The sequence below is a fragment of the Phodopus roborovskii genome, unplaced genomic scaffold (assembly GCF_943737965.1).
Source record: "Phodopus roborovskii unplaced genomic scaffold, PHOROB, whole genome shotgun sequence".
Classification (NCBI taxonomy): Eukaryota; Metazoa; Chordata; class Mammalia; order Rodentia; family Cricetidae; genus Phodopus; species Phodopus roborovskii.
In genome coordinates, this window is record NW_026126447.1 from 37,884,931 (window position 1) to 37,902,430 (window position 17,500).

Sequence of the window (17,500 nt, forward strand, 5' to 3'; positions counted from 1 at the left end):
GCTCCTCAGCAGAAACCTTAGAGTGCATGGGCTCATTCCCGGCAGCCCAGGAACGTGGTCTTCTCACTGCACACGTGTGGGGCGTGCCACAGAGGTAGGGAATCACCTGTAGACCCCCATCTGTAGGAAGGACAGAGCTACTTCCCTTTGCCCCGTGGCTGGCACCTGGAGTCTCTTGGTGTCTGAAGCCTCTGCAGCTATGACTCCAGGCATGGGGGGGGTCACCCCCCCCCCCGCACAGCTGTCCCAAATGGCCACACTGCTGTGTCTGCGGCTCCCTTCTCAGAGAGGCCACTCGGTGCCAGCCAGGCATGAAGCCTCATTTTATTCTGCCTGGAGGGAATGGGCAGTTTCACAGAAAAGAATTCACAGGCAAATAGAGGTGACCTTTTAATGTTGAAAACGTTTTTATTTCAGCCCTTGGTGCTGCTGGCTCAGCTCTGTCTGACGTGGGGCACAGACATCCCTGTGGCACACAGCAGCCTGCTCCATTTCACCTCACCCCTGGCTGGGAGCCGAGCAGGGACACCTTGTCTGTGACACATCAGCAGAGAGGAGGTGCCTGGTGGAGGCATCTTCACGGAAGAGGTAGAAATGCCCCGGAAGGCAGGAGGGTGAAGTGTGTCCTCACTCAGTATAAGCGGTATCTCTTTCCCTTGTCTGGGACCTCTGAGCTTCACCCAGCGTCCTGCTCCTAGATGTGTATGGATCTGGCCGAAGGAGGTAGCAGCACCTGCCTTCCTGTGTCTCCCTCTGTCCTGGGCTAAGAGCAGAGCGCTTTGCCAGCTCTGCAGGCTGGAGTGACTCTGTTCCTACCCCAGCTTCTGCTCCAGGCTCTGTCCTCCACTTACAAGACAGCAAGTTCATGAGATTGTGAGTCCTTTGGAGGTCAAGGAGCAATGTCTCTTTCCAAGCTGAGTGCCTGGCATATAGCAGATGTTTGGAAAATGCCAAAGACATCAAGTAGAATTAACCCAGTAGCTGGATGTTGCACACTCAAAGCCAGTAGAGTGTGTCCTGCAAGCTGCTGCTGGGTTCTTCAGGTAGCTTTTTGCCTGGTTTTGTGACTGTCCAGAAGCCTTTTAGGAAAGTGAGTGCTAGAGACTAAAATGCCATACTTGTCAAAATTGGGGAGGGCGACATTATCTGCAAAGTTTCCCCGATCTGCTGAGATCTGTACATGCCCAGCATCCCCTGGATGAATAAGGCCAAGAAGTTGTCCCAGGACAGTGGCAAGCAACAGGCTATGGAAATGAATGTCCAAGCACCAGAGAGAACATATTCATCTAGGTCATGTGTCACCAGGAAAGCTGGCAGAAGATCACTTAGGCAGGGATATAGGAATAAGTGAATTTACCCAGCACGACTGAAGAAGACAGTTCAAGCAAGGGCATGGGTATGAACTAGCGACAACTTCAGGAACAACAGGGACAAGAGAGCTGTCCAGAGGTCAGGTTAGGTCAGCAGAGGTCAGCCACAGAGGAACTGCTGAAGAGACTGAGCTGGGAGACCTCATCAGCTCCGAGTGGGGTGAGTCAAACTACCCACCAGAGGACCCAACCTCAGTGGGCGCAGTGCCCTGAGAAGTCTCCATGAAGGAGCAGGGGCCCTGGGTAGCACCACATAAGGGCCCAATCAGAGGCCAGCATTAGGAGATGGGAAGGGCTTCTGAGAGTCTGGCTGCAACATAGGACATCAGAAAGCCCACTCTATCTGCAGGTCAGCGGAGCAAGCTACAACCGGAAGCATGTGCTCATTGGGGAGGGGAGGGGGTCGCCGCCCCCCATGTGTGTTCTTTTCAGTTCCCAATATGCTTCAGCTCACTGCCTCACTTGACGGTCCACAGAACCCCGTTTGGGAGGTGGAAAACTGAGGCCTTGTGGGGTCCCATGAAGAGAGCAGTGCTGTCAGGCTACACCCAGGAAGCTGTTTCATCTCAGCCCTGAACATCAGGCTCGAAGCCCAACTCTTTGTCGGGGAGGGGGTCCCCGGGGCTGTCTGGAAGCCCATAGTACAGGTCTTCCTCCTCCTGCTCTGGTTCCTCTGCACTTGCCTGGATAGTCTCCTTCTCCTTCGCCCTCAGGGACCACCGCTGCTTGCTGGGCGGAGCTGCCTTCTGCACCTGCCCCTCCAGGACCATGTCCTCTGATGTGGGGGTGTCATCAATGAGAGCAAAGTCACTGAAGCGATCCAGTGGACCCCTGCTGGCCAGGGGCACCTGTGGGTGTGGCTCGTCTCTGTTAGGTGGGGATGAGTGAGGGCTGCTGCCTTCACTGGAGCCCATGTCCAGGTCATCTTGGAATGACGCCAATGGTGCAGAACCTTGGGAATGTGCTGGAGGGCTGCAGAGTCAAAGAGCAAGAGTGAAGGAAAGGCCCTGAGTCACATTGTCTGGGCCCAGATCCCAGCCTCTAGCTGCAGGGAGACCTCCTTCCCCACCCCCTGGAAACTGGGGCAATGGGAATCCTCTCCTAGCAGTTGCTTCTGAGATTTACAGCACATCAAATGTTCACAGCTCCCCACACAGTGCCTGACACAGAGTACCCAAGCTACAAGGATGTTGTTTAAAGCAAAATTAACAAAAGCAAAACAACCCACCAAGCGGCTCATCCACAACTGCAGGCATTCCGGATCCTTCTCTGGCCCCTCACAGTCCATTCACACTGCCAGTCCCTCTGTGCCTCCCCACCACCCCCACCCTCAGGGACTGGAAACTCAGGAGACTGGAGGCCAGTCAAGGCCTGAGAATGAGCTGGTGTCCAGTAATTATGGAACATGTAGACGTGTAGATCAGTCAGAGACTTGACTCGAAAATAAACAGAAACCGGGCTGTGGCAGGGACTAAAACACCAGAGATACCGAGCAGGTTAACAGCCCAGCCAGGACTGAAAGCCCAGCCCTCTGGCTCCTGGCCTCCTGCTGCTCATGACAAGCATTTAGAAAGGGAAGAACTGTGCTGGGCACTTAAACATTATCCCTGTGTGATGGAAATGGCTGTCCCTCTGAGAGAAACTGCTCAGGAGAGTCCTAAACCACCACGCTCATATAGACAAGGAGTCGAGACCAGCACCTAGCTTCATCAGAGCCCCGGGCCAACTTCATTTCCCGGTGGCACTCACCCTCTGCTCCTGCTCCTCACTCCCAGGTGTCCCGCCACCCTCTTGGTACACAGCACACCCCCACACGCGCACACACTTGCCCCAGAACTGGGCAGCACCCCCAGTCCTACGCCACCCACTCACCTGCTCTGAGTAGCGGCTCTTTCTCCCTCATTCTCATCCAAGCCCCTATGGACGACCACTGCAGCTTCCATCCAGGCCTGAGCAGTGCGGGGTTCACCTTCCTCCCCACTGCTGACTCCTGTCTTCAGCTCAGGGGCCAGCAGGGGCCTGGGATCCTCACTATAGCCCAGGACCTTCATTTGGATGTGAGTGAAGTCCGGAAGGCTCTGGTCGTAGGCGGCTTCTTCCCATAGCCTGACATAAGGGGGTTGGGGGCTGGGTCCAAAAGACAGTGGGCAGGTGGGCGTGAGTTCCCTCACCATGCCCCCACCATCTGCCCCACCAATTTCAGAAGAGAAATTTCAGGCGTATCACAGTACCCGTGCCGCAGGTGGTGAGGCCGAGGCCCAACTAAGTGTACAAAGCTCTGGCCTGATCCCAAGTCAGCATCACAAAGTCTCAAAAGGAATCCACAGCATGTAAAGGTAAGATGGAGAGGACTCGGCATGAAAGCTTGCCGAAGCACACCCCCAACACAGCAATCACAGCTCCGATGCTTAGCAGAGTGAGCCACAGCTGCTCGTAGCCGGCAAGGCTGGGAAGTGATGGCCCCTACATTCCCCGTAACTCCAGGAGGTGCTGGGAGGAAACTAAGGCCCAGCAACTGAAACTGGCTTGTACATAGGTTGACACAGACCCTGCTTGGTGGATCAGGCCATAGTGATCTATTCCCTGTCACTGTGCTTCAGTTGGCCCTTGTCCAAGGTCACAACTAGGAAGTGACCAGACAAAAGAAGGGACCCAGGTGGCCTGAGCTAGGTTTATAGGCCATGAGATAGAGTCTGGGGTGGCCCTGACCACCAGGGTGTGTCTGCTGTTTCTTGTGTATCAGGAATGGAAAATGCCAGCATTATGAACTATCCCAAGCAGATTGGCTCTGAGCCCCCATAGCTCGAGGGCCTGTAGCCTGGTCTTTACAAGCTTAGGAGTCACAGCTCAGGGGATTAGCCAAAGCCAAAGGGCTCTTGGCTCTACCCCAGGCCAGAAGCAGGGCTTGGCACCTCCATGGCCAAGTCAGCACCAACTCCCTATGAGGTATGAGATTTGTGTTTCTCTGAACCTCAGAATCAACATCTGTAAAATGGGAATGAGGATGTTAACACACAAAACTGAGAGTTTGAAACTAGAAGTGTGTTCTCAGAAAACTGGTGTGGATGGGACAAACAGAGACATAGACACCTAACCCACCTATCCTGGTCCCCTCCTCTCCACTTTTGACAGGAGGCTAGACTGAGGGCCCATTCCACCCGCCCTTACCTCTTCACCTCTGAAAGCCTGTCCTCCAGCAGGCTCAGGGCCTTTGGGGACAAGATGCCTTGGAAGTCTGAATCTGCCGGCACAAAGGTGATCTGCAAGGAGAGAGAATATCATCTCTGCAATTGGCCAGGGATAGAGCTGGCTGTTGCCACACACTCTGGCTGCTGGGCCAGGAGACCCTGCACCCTTATCTGCAGATAAGGAGAAGGACCTGGTAGGGCCTCTGCTTGATGAAGGAGTTACCCCAGTGGGTAGACAGATATCTACGTTCCTGTCCACACTATGTTCTCCCTTTACTGGACAATCCCCTAAGAACCTGCCCTGTGCAGACACCATCTGGGCACTAGGAGCAGCAGTGAATAAAAGAGATGACCTGCCCTGGATCCTGGGCCTACCACTACCCAGAGGTCTCTACAAAGGGTGCTTCATGTGCACCTGGTGAGTGAGCACTTACTTGTGTGGCACATCGGGATGGTTGTGGCTGTGCTCACAAAGGTCCATCCCTGAACTTTTTATATCAAGCAGCCTAGCTACAGGGGTGGCCACTGAGGTCGGGAAGGAAGGCCATGAAGGAGTGAGCTAGGTGAGAAAGAGCCCTGCCTCTGGGGTCCTGGAGACAGGTAGACATCTTTTCACTACCAGCTCCTTGCTGTGAGTCCTGGGAGCCATCTGTCCTTCCGGGGCCTCATTGAACTCTTGTGGTTAATGAGAAAACCTCCAAAGAGATACTTGCTCCTCCGTGCTCAGAGAAGCACTGTATACCATGGCCAGGAAGTGATTCAGGGTCCACTGATGGATGATAGACAGCAAAACACAGGGAACACACGCATGCCTGTGAGCCCTCAGAAGGAAGTTCTGATGGCAGTACATCAAAGATGAGCATGGAAGACACTGTGCTGAGTGAAATACACCAGACTTGGGCTGGAGCGGAGACAAACACCGTGAGACTCCAGTCCCCTTGCGTAGCAAGCTGTGAAAGTCAGAAAGTAGAGGGGTGACTCCCCAAAACTAATGAGAATGGTAATGGGAATGGTTGCCTGGTGGGTGTGACTCTTTTGTTTCCCAGTTTAGGACGAGTTCTGGAGATGGGCTGACCATATTGAGAATGTACCTAATACCTCAGAACTTCATGCTTACCCGTTAAAGCAGTATATTCTATGCTTATATGTTTTATAGGTTTTTTTTTTTTTGAAGGCCTGTGTCCCAGGAGAACTGTGAGGATTCCCTAAGCTAATACAAAGGGCTCTCTCAACAAGGCATCTGGACACACAGCTTCCCAGTAAATCACAACCTGGCCCAACAAAGACCAAGCCACTGGACACACAAGTCTGAACATTTTCCATGCTCCATCTGATGACCCCCTGCTGAACTGCTTCACTCTTTGTCCCTTTCCACCAAGAACAATGAGGGAGGCATGGTCTGTACCAGCAAAGCTTCATGATGATGGAAAGGAGCAGGTAATGGGTAGAGGAGCTCTTACATTCCTGAGAAGGAACTGGCCCAGGTGTCCAAGCCTCTTACATCTAAGAGTATACTAAGGGTGCCCTATGGCCTGCATGTTCCATACTTTTTAAGATTTACCTCTTTTTTCTTCCTATCTCATGGCCCAGGTATCATCATCATCATTATCATCACCATCATCGCTATTATTCCCATCTCCATCATTACCATCATCACCATTGCTATCTATCATCATCATCATTGCCGCCACAATCATTGTCACCATTGCCATCACTATCACCACCACCACCATCATCACTATCATAACCATTACTATCATCATCATCATCACGATAACCCTTGCCATCAGCACTACAGTCATGACTACCACCACTGACATGAGAGGCATGGAGGAGACAGAGAGGAAACAGCATTCAAGAACACAGATTCTCTTTCTAAAGAAAGAGGACGGATGTGCAGAATTGGTGATCGGGGGCAGGATCAGTCCTGGAAACCCTCAGAACACCAGACTAAGGACTTCAATCTTTATGCACGCCGTGGGCACTCCAGAGGAACTTTTATCAGGAGAGTAGCCATCAGATTTAAGCTCAGGCTGAACACTGACCAGTGGGCATAGAGAGGGAAGCCCACAAAGGGGACATATCCTTCAACCACCAGGTCCTGGTTGTGAGCTCCAGCAGAGCAGACGGAAGTAAGGAGACTCAGGTGCAGAGCCAAGGTTCTGCTCCCCGTGCCTTCCTTCATCCTTACTCCCCTGTTCCATCTCAACTTCTAGCCTCAGCATCTTCAGTAATCCCCACACTAGATTTGCCCTGGCTCAGCTCTCCCATTTGACTCATGCTTGAGGCCTAAGTGAGTACCAAATCTAAACAGGTTTGTATGCAAAACCTGACAGAGCAGCCATGGTGAAGAATGGGACCCCTTCCGCCCTCCTGTTCCACTTGTGATGGCTCTAACAGCCCAGTCCTCTTTGCATCCCCCTGTAGACTTTCCAGAGCCAGCAACATACTCTCAAGAACAAGGCCTCTGCACCCGCTTCACACAGGCACAGTACCGGGACTCCTCCCATCTCCACAGCACCCTTTGCTCCCTTACACTTAACTGTGCGAGGCACAGGAGCCGGGGGAGCTCTGCCAAGGTCACAGACTTGGCACAGGGCACAGGAACTCGAATTAGGGTTTGATGGACACTAGGAGGTGTGGATTTCCACCAGCCATACCACCTTCCCACACAGGAGCACGTGAGCCTTTAACAGTTACTCATTAATACTCAGCCCTATCCCCCCATCAGCCATCCTGCTGTTACTCAATACCCCCCACCAGCTGACCCTAGGAAGGATGCTTTCTTCCCAACTTCCTCACCCTCCCTGGGTAGTGACGGGGCAGCTCTGGCCTCAAGGCCCTCTTCTCCAGTGACCTCTGCTCAGGACATTGAGCACATAGAGGAGAGTTGACTGTAAACCGCTTTGTAAATGGCTCCAAACCAGTTTGGACTGCCCAAGCTCCAGATATAAAAGACAGGCAGGCCTGGGCTGGCCACAAAAGGGGTAGGGCTAGGGAAGGCTATGACCTGGCCCCAATTCTTAGAACTCCTTCTGGGTTCTCCCCACCAAACTGGAGAGGGGTGGAGGACGCTGGGAGGATAGGGCTGTTAGTATCAAGGCTCAGTGGGACCTCGAGTGTCCGGTCCCCTTTGCCACTCTATTTCCTGACCACAGGTAAGGAAACTGAGGCTTAGAGAACAAAGTGGCTCAGTCTCCCAGGCACTGAGAGACGGACACAAGCAAGATTCCTATTCCTCTCCCTAAATCCCTGAGTCTGTCTTTAACTAGCTGTGTGACATTGGAAGGGTCACTCTACCTCTCTGGGTACTGAAGGTTTACAACATCTGACACGTTCACACCCTCAGAGCTGTGTGGGGATCAAGAAGAGTAACAGTGGCAGCAGCTTTTACCTAAACCTTGCAGTTGCAAATATGCCCTTCCCAGCTTCCATATACCATACTTGCGGTACCACAGACTGGAGAGCCATTTCACAGATGAAAGTACTATGACTCATAAAGACTCAGCATGGCAGAGCTCTCAGCAGCTGCGGGTACAGGATGGAGCACCCTGGATGGAGCACCTGGTTGAAGCACCCAGGGCACAATGCAAGCTAAAGCTTTAGTGCAAGCTTGCACTAAAGCAAGCTCCAACCTGAGATGTGCTTCAGAGTCTATGAGATGAAAAGGAGCTGTAGAAAACACTGAGCACTTGGGATAGGGGTGAGCTGTGGGTTCAAGTTTGGAAGACAGCAAACATTGACCAACTTCTGATCAAACAAGAGGACAGTGCATAGATCCCATTGTGTCCCCGTTCTGGCTGGCACAGGGCCCAGATGCAGGGGAATTCTGATCAACCACATTGAGAGATGGATGGATGGGTGAACAAAAGGGTACTACTACCCAGAACAGAGAGAATATGGGGAGTCCAAATGGGAAGAACATAGCAGTTGGAGGCGAGGGGTTGGTACCTAAGACAATAAGAGCTACATGTCCCCCTGCCCCCACCCAACTCCATCCCCTACCTTAGGATAACATTGGCACATGCTCCAGATGATTCCCCCAATCACCATGATGCTGCCCATCGCATAGAAGGTGCCATAGACCTGGGGTCGATCGTGGCTCATAAGGAATGTGCCGAGGGATAGCAGGAAAAGGCCCAGCACGATGAAGCCGATTCGGAAGGTCTTCTCATCAGCCATGGTGACTGACTAGCCCTGATAGCTGACCAGCTCCCCAGCCCCAGCAAAGGGCTGCCCACAATCCTATGCAAAGGTAAACGTTGAGCAGGCTCTTAGGAAGGGGTGACACACTGCTTGACTGAAGTGTCAAGCACAAGGCAAGGAATGGTCCCCACAGGTCCAGCTCCCAGCCCTGCGCCCAGCAGTTCTGCAGGGCAGGAGGTGACACACTTCAGTGGGCCCAAGTGCCCAGCCATCTACCTTTGCTCCTGCCACTCTCCTTCCCTCTGGGCCCAGCTGTTTGGCTCTTGTGAACCTGAGCCTGGGACAGAGGTGGGAGGGCTGGGGGAGGTCACAGGGGCTGGGCGGGCCACAACTTTGACATCATCTCATTTGCCTACTATGGAGCTGAGCCCTGACAGGCTTTGCACCTCCCAGCTCTGGGACGCAGGGGTGGGGCCATGGCAGCGTCCAGAACCCACAGCCTGACAGTTTAGACACCCTCTCAAGGACACCAGGTCCTCTAGACTCAACAGGAATATCTGTACCTGCTAAATGATCACCATCCTAGATCTGCCTCTGTTCAGTTCGTTTAAGGAGACAGGTGCCATATTCTCACTTCACAAATGGGGACACAGGTGTAGACAAGTAACCTGTCACAAATAATGAGCCCAGAGGCTGCACGTCCCACTAGCATGAGCCTAGTTAACTACAGGATAGGTGTAAACAGGGGCAGGCTCCAGCAGCAAAGCCCGTGTTGGTCTTGGATCCGTGTTTCCTGCTGGTGCTGCATGGCTCACCAGCTGGCTGTGTCCCACTTTCTTCCTCTGTAAATCAGGGGAGGGGTGATAATAGCCCCTCCCAGAACCAAAGCCGGCCCCAGGCCTTACCTCCCACATCCCTTTCATAGCCCACATTCAACTCAGCCCCGCTTTGAACGGGAGCCAGGGCAGGGTGAGCCTGTACCCCTGCAGGTATGACTGACTGATTGACATCTACTTCACCTCTTCTGGTCCCCAACCTGGAAAGACATCTTTGTCCTCAGAATGACAGTCTAGGGGAGGAAGGACATCTCGTTCTGATATGGCTGATGGGAAAAGTCAGATTTGCTTCCATTGCTGCCGCGGCAGAGACCCAGAGCTGCCACAGGTACGAGAGTACCACAGCTGGAGTTCTTGTGAGTGACCAGTGCAACAGCAAGCGCTCTCAATGAGTTCCCTGAATCCCTGAATTCAGGGATTCTCCTGTATGCACTGTGCATGTCCCTCACGCCCCATTGTGTTCACCCACACACCTCTCCTAGCGTGCCTGCCTGACTATAGAAGGTTCTAGGCTCTCTGTCCCTGCCACCACTGTCCCTCAGTGCTGTCCAGTTGTGCTTCACAGTTTGTAGAAGCCCCAGGAACTGGGAGCAGGCACCTAGAAGAAACCGCCCAGGTGCTAAATCTCTGGTCCAGTCTGATTCTCAGGGTGAACTTAGGCAGTGGGCTTGAGTTTTGTCACTTGTGGATTGTAAATGGCTGTTAGGCCATCTCCCGGTCTGGTACCAGAAAATGACATAATGGAGGGAGAGTCTTTTGTAATTGTGACTGGCCACAGAGACCTCCAGGGAGATATTAGAATAGTCTTAAAGAGACTTGGAGACAAGAGAGGCCAGACAAGAGCTGGTATCCATCCTAAAAAGAGTACAAAGCTTGGGGAGACCTAAGGTGATGTGGTCTGAAGAGCCAGGGCTGGAGAATTCAAAGGGGATGAATCTGCCACATCCACAGAAGCTTCGCATGTCCCCTGGTGGACTTGTAGTGTGCCTGGTATGGTGCTGTCACATCCTGTGTTTGCTGCCCCTGCACACATGGAGGAGTTGCCATACCCACCTCCCCGATAAGGAAACGGCAGAGCCTGGGGAGCGATGGAGATTGGCCAAGATCTTCCCTAATGCCCCCCAGAGTTCAAGAAAACAGATCTAGCTTTTAGGCACTCTAGAGGGGTCTGGGCATTCCCCTCTCTGTTCAGCCTTTCTTTCTTGGCCATAACCCAGTCTTTCTTTGCCCTTTGGCAGCAAGGAGGAGCAAGAAACTCTGAGATAAGTCAATGCTGGCTTAAATGGGCCTGATCTTTTCTGGAGTCAAACATAAAATGGCCACAGAGCAGGCCCCTCTTCCAAGACTAGCTGGGGCAACACAAACCGGACTCTACAGGAAAAAGAGGGGAAAATACAAAGGGGGCGGGGAAGAAATCTCAAAGCTGTGTGGGAAGAGGTGGACAGTGGAGATGGTGGTTATGGGAGGAGTTGGGGAAGGGAGGGTGAATATATTCAAAATACATTGTATGGCATTCCCAAAGGATTAATATAAGCATTTTAAAAAGCATTAAATGTCCAGTGCTGTTCTCCTGGGTAGACATGGTGGCAAGGCAATTCCTAGTGACTTGTTACTATGCTGGTAGAGGGGTGTGTCTCTTGGCCTCATTGAAGGGGTGAGAGCCTGTGCAGTGCTCTGCTCTGGGTGGATTGTGTCTGGCCCCTCCCTCCACTGGGGCTCAGGGATCTTCACACAGGGATGGGCAAGGGGTTCTGGGGTGTGAAGGTGGCAGACGACATGGGGGCAGGGCACAAGTTTCTGGACAGGGCTGGGCAGTCGCACATGTGAGCTGGTGGCAGGTGTGGCTCTGGCTGGCCGGGGTCCCTGCATGGATTTGGGAGAGTGGGAGTGGATTTGGCCCCTGGCTGGAGAGCTGTCGGTGTCTGCTGGGAGGGGGTGAGTCAGTTTTCTGTGGTGATCCCTGATGGAGCAACTACACTTGGTTCCCCAGCTCCCAGTAGTTGGGCTGGGGCCTGGACTCCCCAGGGAAAGGGAAAGGGAAGAAAGGGGAGGAAAGCTCGGCACTGGGTGGAAGGGGAGGCGGTGGTAGACGTGAGGGTGGTGTTGTATGAGATGAGGGTGAAATTCTCAAAGAATTTATAAAAGTGCTAACCAATAAAAAGAAATGGCAGTGTGTGTTCAGAGCAATGAGTGATCCTTCTAGCAGTTCCTGCTCTCATAAGCCTGAGGCCACTCTGGCTTCCTACTCCCACCAAGAAGGAGCTGCTGGAGTGGTCCAGGAGTCCGTGGTCTTCCGGCAGAGGGCGTGTGTTAGGTGCTGTCTTCTCGAAGGCGTGTCCAACCTGTGACCACTAACTATGAATGAAGCCAAACACACAATTGTAAATATACTTAAAACATGAGCATTTTTCTTTTCTTTTTTTCTTTTTTCAAACCCAGTTGTCCTGTTCTCAGTGTGAACTGTGTATTTCAAGCCAAGAAAGCTGAGCATGTCTGAAGGTACTGGGGGTCCTGGGTCCTGGGTGTGAGCTGCCCCCCACAAGATACTCAAAGATAGAACCCACTGGGCACAAGTAGGAGCCTAAGCCTGTGAAGACAAGGCTTGTCCTGGAGAGCCAGAGCCTGCCAGTACCAGAGATCAACCATGTTCTGGCCTCCTCTGCGCAGGCTCCTGCCACATGGGGCACTCTGAGGGTCACAGGCAGCTTCAGGGATGGGGTGCCTGGCTGCGTCATCTCCAGAAAGGTGACATGAAGTCTGACCGGCATGACGGCGATTCGCTGTGTGCAGCCGGCTCATGGTACACACTGTCCGTGCCAGCTGTCGTCCAGGTCCTTCTCGGGCCACCGCCCTCACCTCCTCCCTCCTAAATCCTGCCAACTCTATGTCTTCGTTAGGGTTTCTACTGCTGCGAAGAAACACCGTGACCAGGGCAACTCTTGTAAGGAAAACGTTTAATTGGGGCTGGTTTGCATTTTCAGAGATTTAGTCTGCTGTCTGCACGGTGGCGTGCAGCCGCGCATGTTGCTGGAGAAAGAGCTGAGAATTCTACATCTTGATACTCAGGCAGCAGAAGCAACTGTGAACCACACAGAGTGTAGTTTGAACTATGAGGCCTCAAAGCCAGCACGCCCACAGTGACACACTTTCTCCAAGGCTACTACACTTCCTCATGGTGCCGTTCTCTATGGGCCAAGCCTTTAAACACACGAGTCAATGGGGGTCATGTCTATTTAAACCTCCACATTCTACTTCCAGGCCCCCATAGGCTTGTAGCCATAACATAATGAAAAATGCATTTAGTCCAACTTCAAAAGTCCCCATAGCCTATCACAGTCCCAACCCTGTTTAAGGGTCGGAAGTTCAAAGTCTTTTCTGAGACTTGTGAAATCTCTTAAATGTAACCCCCTGTAAAATCAAAATAAAAAAGCAGATCGCATACTTCCAACCTACAATGACACAGGATATACGTTACCATTCTGAAATGTAGGCAAGGGAACACAGCAAAGACATGCTGGACTAAAGCACGACCAAAAACCAGCTGGGCAAACACCAAACTCTGCAACTCCATGTCTGATGTCAAAATTCTCTTCAGATCTCCAACTCCTTTCAGCTCTCCTAAATGCAACACACTTCTCTCTTTCTCAGGCTGGTTCCACTCCCCGTTAGCAGCTCTCCTCAGCAGGTACCACACGGTTCTGGCATCTCCAACATCTTGAGGTCTCCAAGGCAATACAAGCTTCACCTTCATAGCTTCACACAATGGCCTCTTTGGGCCTCCATGCAGGGATGCAGGGACACTCCTGCCACATGCCTGGCCTCAGTGGCTTCCCTTAGTTGTGGAAGAAGATTCCATAGCCCCATTCTTTTTTCCTGGATTCTACAGTCAGATCATGGCCCCCTCATTCAATTACATCTTCACAAGCTTTCTGTTTTTAATAGTTTCCTTCACTGCCTAAGCTTGACTGTCCTGAAATTGGATCTATAGACCAGGCTGGCCTCAGACTCAGAGAGATCTGTCAGACTCTGCCTTCTGAGTACTGGGATTAAGGGCGTGCACCACCACGCCTGGATCTAAACTGTTCTTTAATCCCTTTTCACAAGTTGGAAGCTTAGCTGGGTGGGGTCTTGCCCTGAGGTCACCACTCCCTTTATTCCTCTAACAGAGGATTTATTTCCACTCCACTTCCTGATGCCCCTCTACTCCTCAATCTGTACATTTTTTTATCTTTCCTTGACCAATTTGCTCCTTTTCATTATAAATCTTCATCAGAGTTAACACTAATAACCACATGACAGCTTCTATACTAGGCTGTTTTGAGATTTTTCTCTGCCAACAGAATTAATCCAAAATTCTTCACTTTATCTCCAAGCAGACTCTTCAGACAAGGGCAAAAAGCTGCCACCTTCTTCACCAAAATATTACAAATACAGTATCTAGGCAACATACTAAAATTCTTCTCCTAAGCCAGGCCCACGCAGTTCAAATCACCTTCAGTACAGCTGCCTTCCATGGTCCTGAGAGGATGGCCCATTAAGCCCCACTTAAAGTGTACAACTGCTTTTCTAATCCAAAATCCCAAAGTCTACATTCCTCCAAACAAAAGCATGGCAGGGTTTTCACGGCAATCCCCCATACTAGTTATGGATTCTATTGCTGTGAAGAGACACCATGACCACGGCAACTCTTATAAACATTTCACTGGAGCTGGTTTTCAGTTTAGAGGTTTAGACTACTATCATCATGGTGGGAACACGGCATCATGCAGGCAGACACAGTGCTGGACAGGTAGCTGAGAGTTCTACATCTTGATTCACAGGCGGCAGAAAGAGACTGTGTGACCCTCTGGGAATGGCTTGAACATCTATGAGACCTCAAAGCCCACCCCCACATTAACATACTTCCTTCAACAAAGTCAGGCCTACTCCAACAAGGTCACACCCCCTAATAGTGCAGAGCTATTCTGCACACATGGGTCTATGGGGGCCATAACTATTCAAACCACCACACTCTGCCTTCTGCAAACTAGAATCCAGTCATTCCTCTCGCTCTACCGTCCTCTCCGTCACTGGTCTCTGCTTCCTCACTTGACCACTGAAGTCAATTTCTAACCCAAAATGAACATCAGCACCTATCACTGCTCTGCCCAGAACTGCGGAATACCCACCTGTCTTCTTAGGGTGAAGGCCTTGAGGTGGTCCAAAAGTCCACAGATCGCTTTTGCATACTGCCTGCTCATCACTCCTCTAGGTCAGCACTCACCCCAAGGTCACTCTGGCTCCACGCTCTCCCTGGAATGCACAGACACCACAGGGCCCTTGCATCTGCTTTTCCTTCTGCCTGGAATGATCTTCCTCCAGATATCTGCATGGCCGTCTTTAACCCTGTGGTCTTCAGTGGGATTGCAGAAGCTCTCCCCCAAGGAGTTTCCTCAGTTTTCCTAATTTGTTGTGCTCCTCAGGATTAATCAGCATCTATCATACTATACAAATTATCTACTTCGTCTCTTGTCTGTCTTTCCAACTAAAAGCCAAACTAAAATGGCTGGTGGAGTGGCTGTTTTTTGTTCACTTTTGTGTTCCCTGGGTCAAGAAGAGGGGGCCCTCTGGGTGGTATTTGCGAGGGAAGAGTTGAAGTGTAAGGACTAAAGCTGAGGAGGCCAAGAATATATGGGCAGGAAACCTCTAGGGTGACATTTTCCTAAAACCAACAGAAGCCACTGTAGAGTCACAGGGGGGTCACAGGGGGTGGGGGAATCACACTTTGTTTCTAGAAAGCCAGATTAAAGGTGGTCAGTGCCTGGAGCAGTGACAGGCAGGGGTCACCAAGCAACACACACTTGCAAGAATCTTGGAAAAGGTATGGAGAGCCTGTGTCACAAAGGTCCCTGACATCTGGGTGTCACTGGATAGGTGACCAATCAGGATGATTCCAAGTATGGATGGGATTGACTGCTATCAATCCCTAACAGGCTGATTCCATGGCAGGGCTGCAAGGGACAGGCCTGCCTTGGGTGGCTGGCTTCTACACCGGTTCTTCAGCTAGGCCAGTACAGTTCAGAAAGGGACAGCACCCTGCCGTGGTGAGATTGCCATATCCTTGACTCAGTCTCAGGCTGGTGACCTTGACCAAGTCATCGTCCCTTCCTGAGCCAGATGAACAGATGTGGAGACAGAAAAGTCCTTTGTGGCTGGCTAGCACTCCCTACTTGCCCTTCAGCTGCTGCCAAGACAGAACCTGTTCACACCAGCCACTCATTAACTCTACGCTCCGCTCCGTGGTAAATACCTCACTTGGGAAACCCCTTAGGAACTGCAGAGTGTCTAAGATAGGCCCGGCCTAAGTCACCAGCAGAGTGGGAAAGCAAGAGCTCTCCAGACTCCTTTGTGGCCTAGGACCAACCTCTGGGGAGAGAGAATATGACAGGAGGGTAGAAAGGGAGGGGCCAGAACTTCTGAAGGGAGGATGGGACAGGAAGTGCCAAGGCCTAGGGGTCTGGCTAGGAGCAAAGAGCAAGAGGCAGGAGTAAGAGGTAGCAACTAGGAGTTTGCTCTGCAGAGCAGGCCTTCTCCCAGGCCAGACTGTGTAACAAAACAGCTTTTGCCATTCGGAGTGAGCTGGGAGCCAGGCCCTACCTGGACTTAGCATCAAGAGGCTCTCAGTGGCTTGAGAAGACTATAGGAAATAGGCAGAGTGACAATACAGCCCTCCACCATGGTCATAATAATAAGGGCTTCATGGGTGAGGCAGAAATAGGAGCAGAGACCTAGCCTAGCACCAGCTGGCCCTTGGGGCTGCCACCTTAGCCAGCGTTTGAGGCCCTGCTGCCTTGGGGCCTTGGGGAGGTCACTTAGTCCCCCTAAGAGAGAATGAGGCTAACATGATATCTCTGCTTCCTTCTAGGCCCTTGGCCTGCAAACTGGAGAATGGCACTGTCCCTGAGGAGAGGGGCAAAGGTGACCCATGACTACATATGCCTCCCTTACTCTGGTGTTGCGTGTCCCCCACATTTCAGCCTGGGCAACACAGCCTGAGTTAAAAGGGTTTCACTTGTGATCTGTAGCTCAAGCTGATGAGATGGGGTGGGGCAAGGGTGGGCAAAGAACTACCAGCTAGGAATGAACAGAACCAGGCCAGTTGGTGGCATAGAGGAGTGGGTGTGGGCAGAATGCAGCTGGAGAGAAAGTTGCGATCAGTGCCACATCTGGAGGAGCCAGGGGCAGTGTGGGGTCCTTGCTACAGGGTGCTGAGCCAGCACCTGGTAGAGGAGGCTTTCCTCCCCCAACTCTGAGATGTGCAGCAGTCTGAGGACCTCTGGCCCAGGCTGTGGGCTCAGAATGCTGCTCAGCGGCAATACTGCCACCCCATGGATCCTCTCACTCGGCTCTCTGAGGCAGGGGCTGGCCCTGCTACAAAATGCCAATTCCATCTCCCAAAATGAGGAAACTGAAGCCCAGAGAAGACATTGCCATGGGGGTACAGGGTAGGAGCAAGGCTCAGGGAAGCTTAGATTGGAGTCTGTGTTCTCTTGGCTACAATCTGGTTGTGCAAATTTGGGCTGCATCTGCTTTTCTGCCTCTGGCCCTATGTTCACCGCACAGAATCTCCCAGATTTCAGCATCTGGGTCCCAGAACACCAGCCTGTTCTGGTTGGGACCCTGATGATGGCCTCCCCAGTGCCTCCCTGATGATGGCCTCCCCAGTGCCTCATGGTGGTAAAGAACCATAGGAACCAGCCATGAATAAAATGATGAAATAAAATAAAGTGGGGTTTATTTAAAGTCAACTAACATGGAGATGGTCTTACACAGTAACAGATACATAAACAGCATCCAGCCCCAGAGCTCTGTTGAATGCCTGCTGTGAACCCAGCACTGGAGGATGCCCTGAGCAAAGCTCCAAGCTCAGGGGCCAGTTTCAGGGCCTGCTGGAGACCTGTAACTCCCCTGCAGCCTGTGC

At 52.0% G+C, this 17,500-nt stretch overlaps 1 protein-coding gene across 1 annotated transcript; it reads right to left on the reverse strand.

Annotated features, from left to right (window-relative positions):
* Positions 1–1,618: 1,618 nt before the first annotated feature.
* Positions 1,619–8,836, reverse strand: Bsnd (barttin CLCNK type accessory subunit beta). Its single transcript, XM_051188016.1, has 4 exons — positions 8,564–8,836; positions 4,539–4,630; positions 3,243–3,497; positions 1,619–2,342 (listed from the first exon to the last, which is right to left on the reverse strand). The coding sequence occupies exons 1-4, from the start codon at positions 8,738–8,740 to the stop codon at positions 1,937–1,939; spliced, it is 930 nt and encodes a 309-aa protein (XP_051043973.1). The 5' UTR covers positions 8,741–8,836; the 3' UTR covers positions 1,619–1,936.
* Between the last annotated feature and the right edge of the window lie 8,664 nt (positions 8,837–17,500).

Bases quoted from the DNA above. Each gene is read 5' to 3' on its own strand.
- Bsnd (XM_051188016.1), bottom strand. From the start codon at position 8,740: ATGGCTGATGAGAAGACCTTCCGAATCGGCTTCATCGTGCTGGGCCTT. The intron at 4,631-8,563 runs GTAGGGGATGGA...CTCTCCTTGCAG, and splicing joins TGTGCCAATGTTATCCTAAG to ATCACCTTTGTGCCGGCAGA. The intron at 2,343-3,242 runs GTGAGTGGGTGG...TTGACTCTGCAG, and splicing joins AGAGCCGCTACTCAGAGCAG to CCCTCCAGCACATTCCCAAG.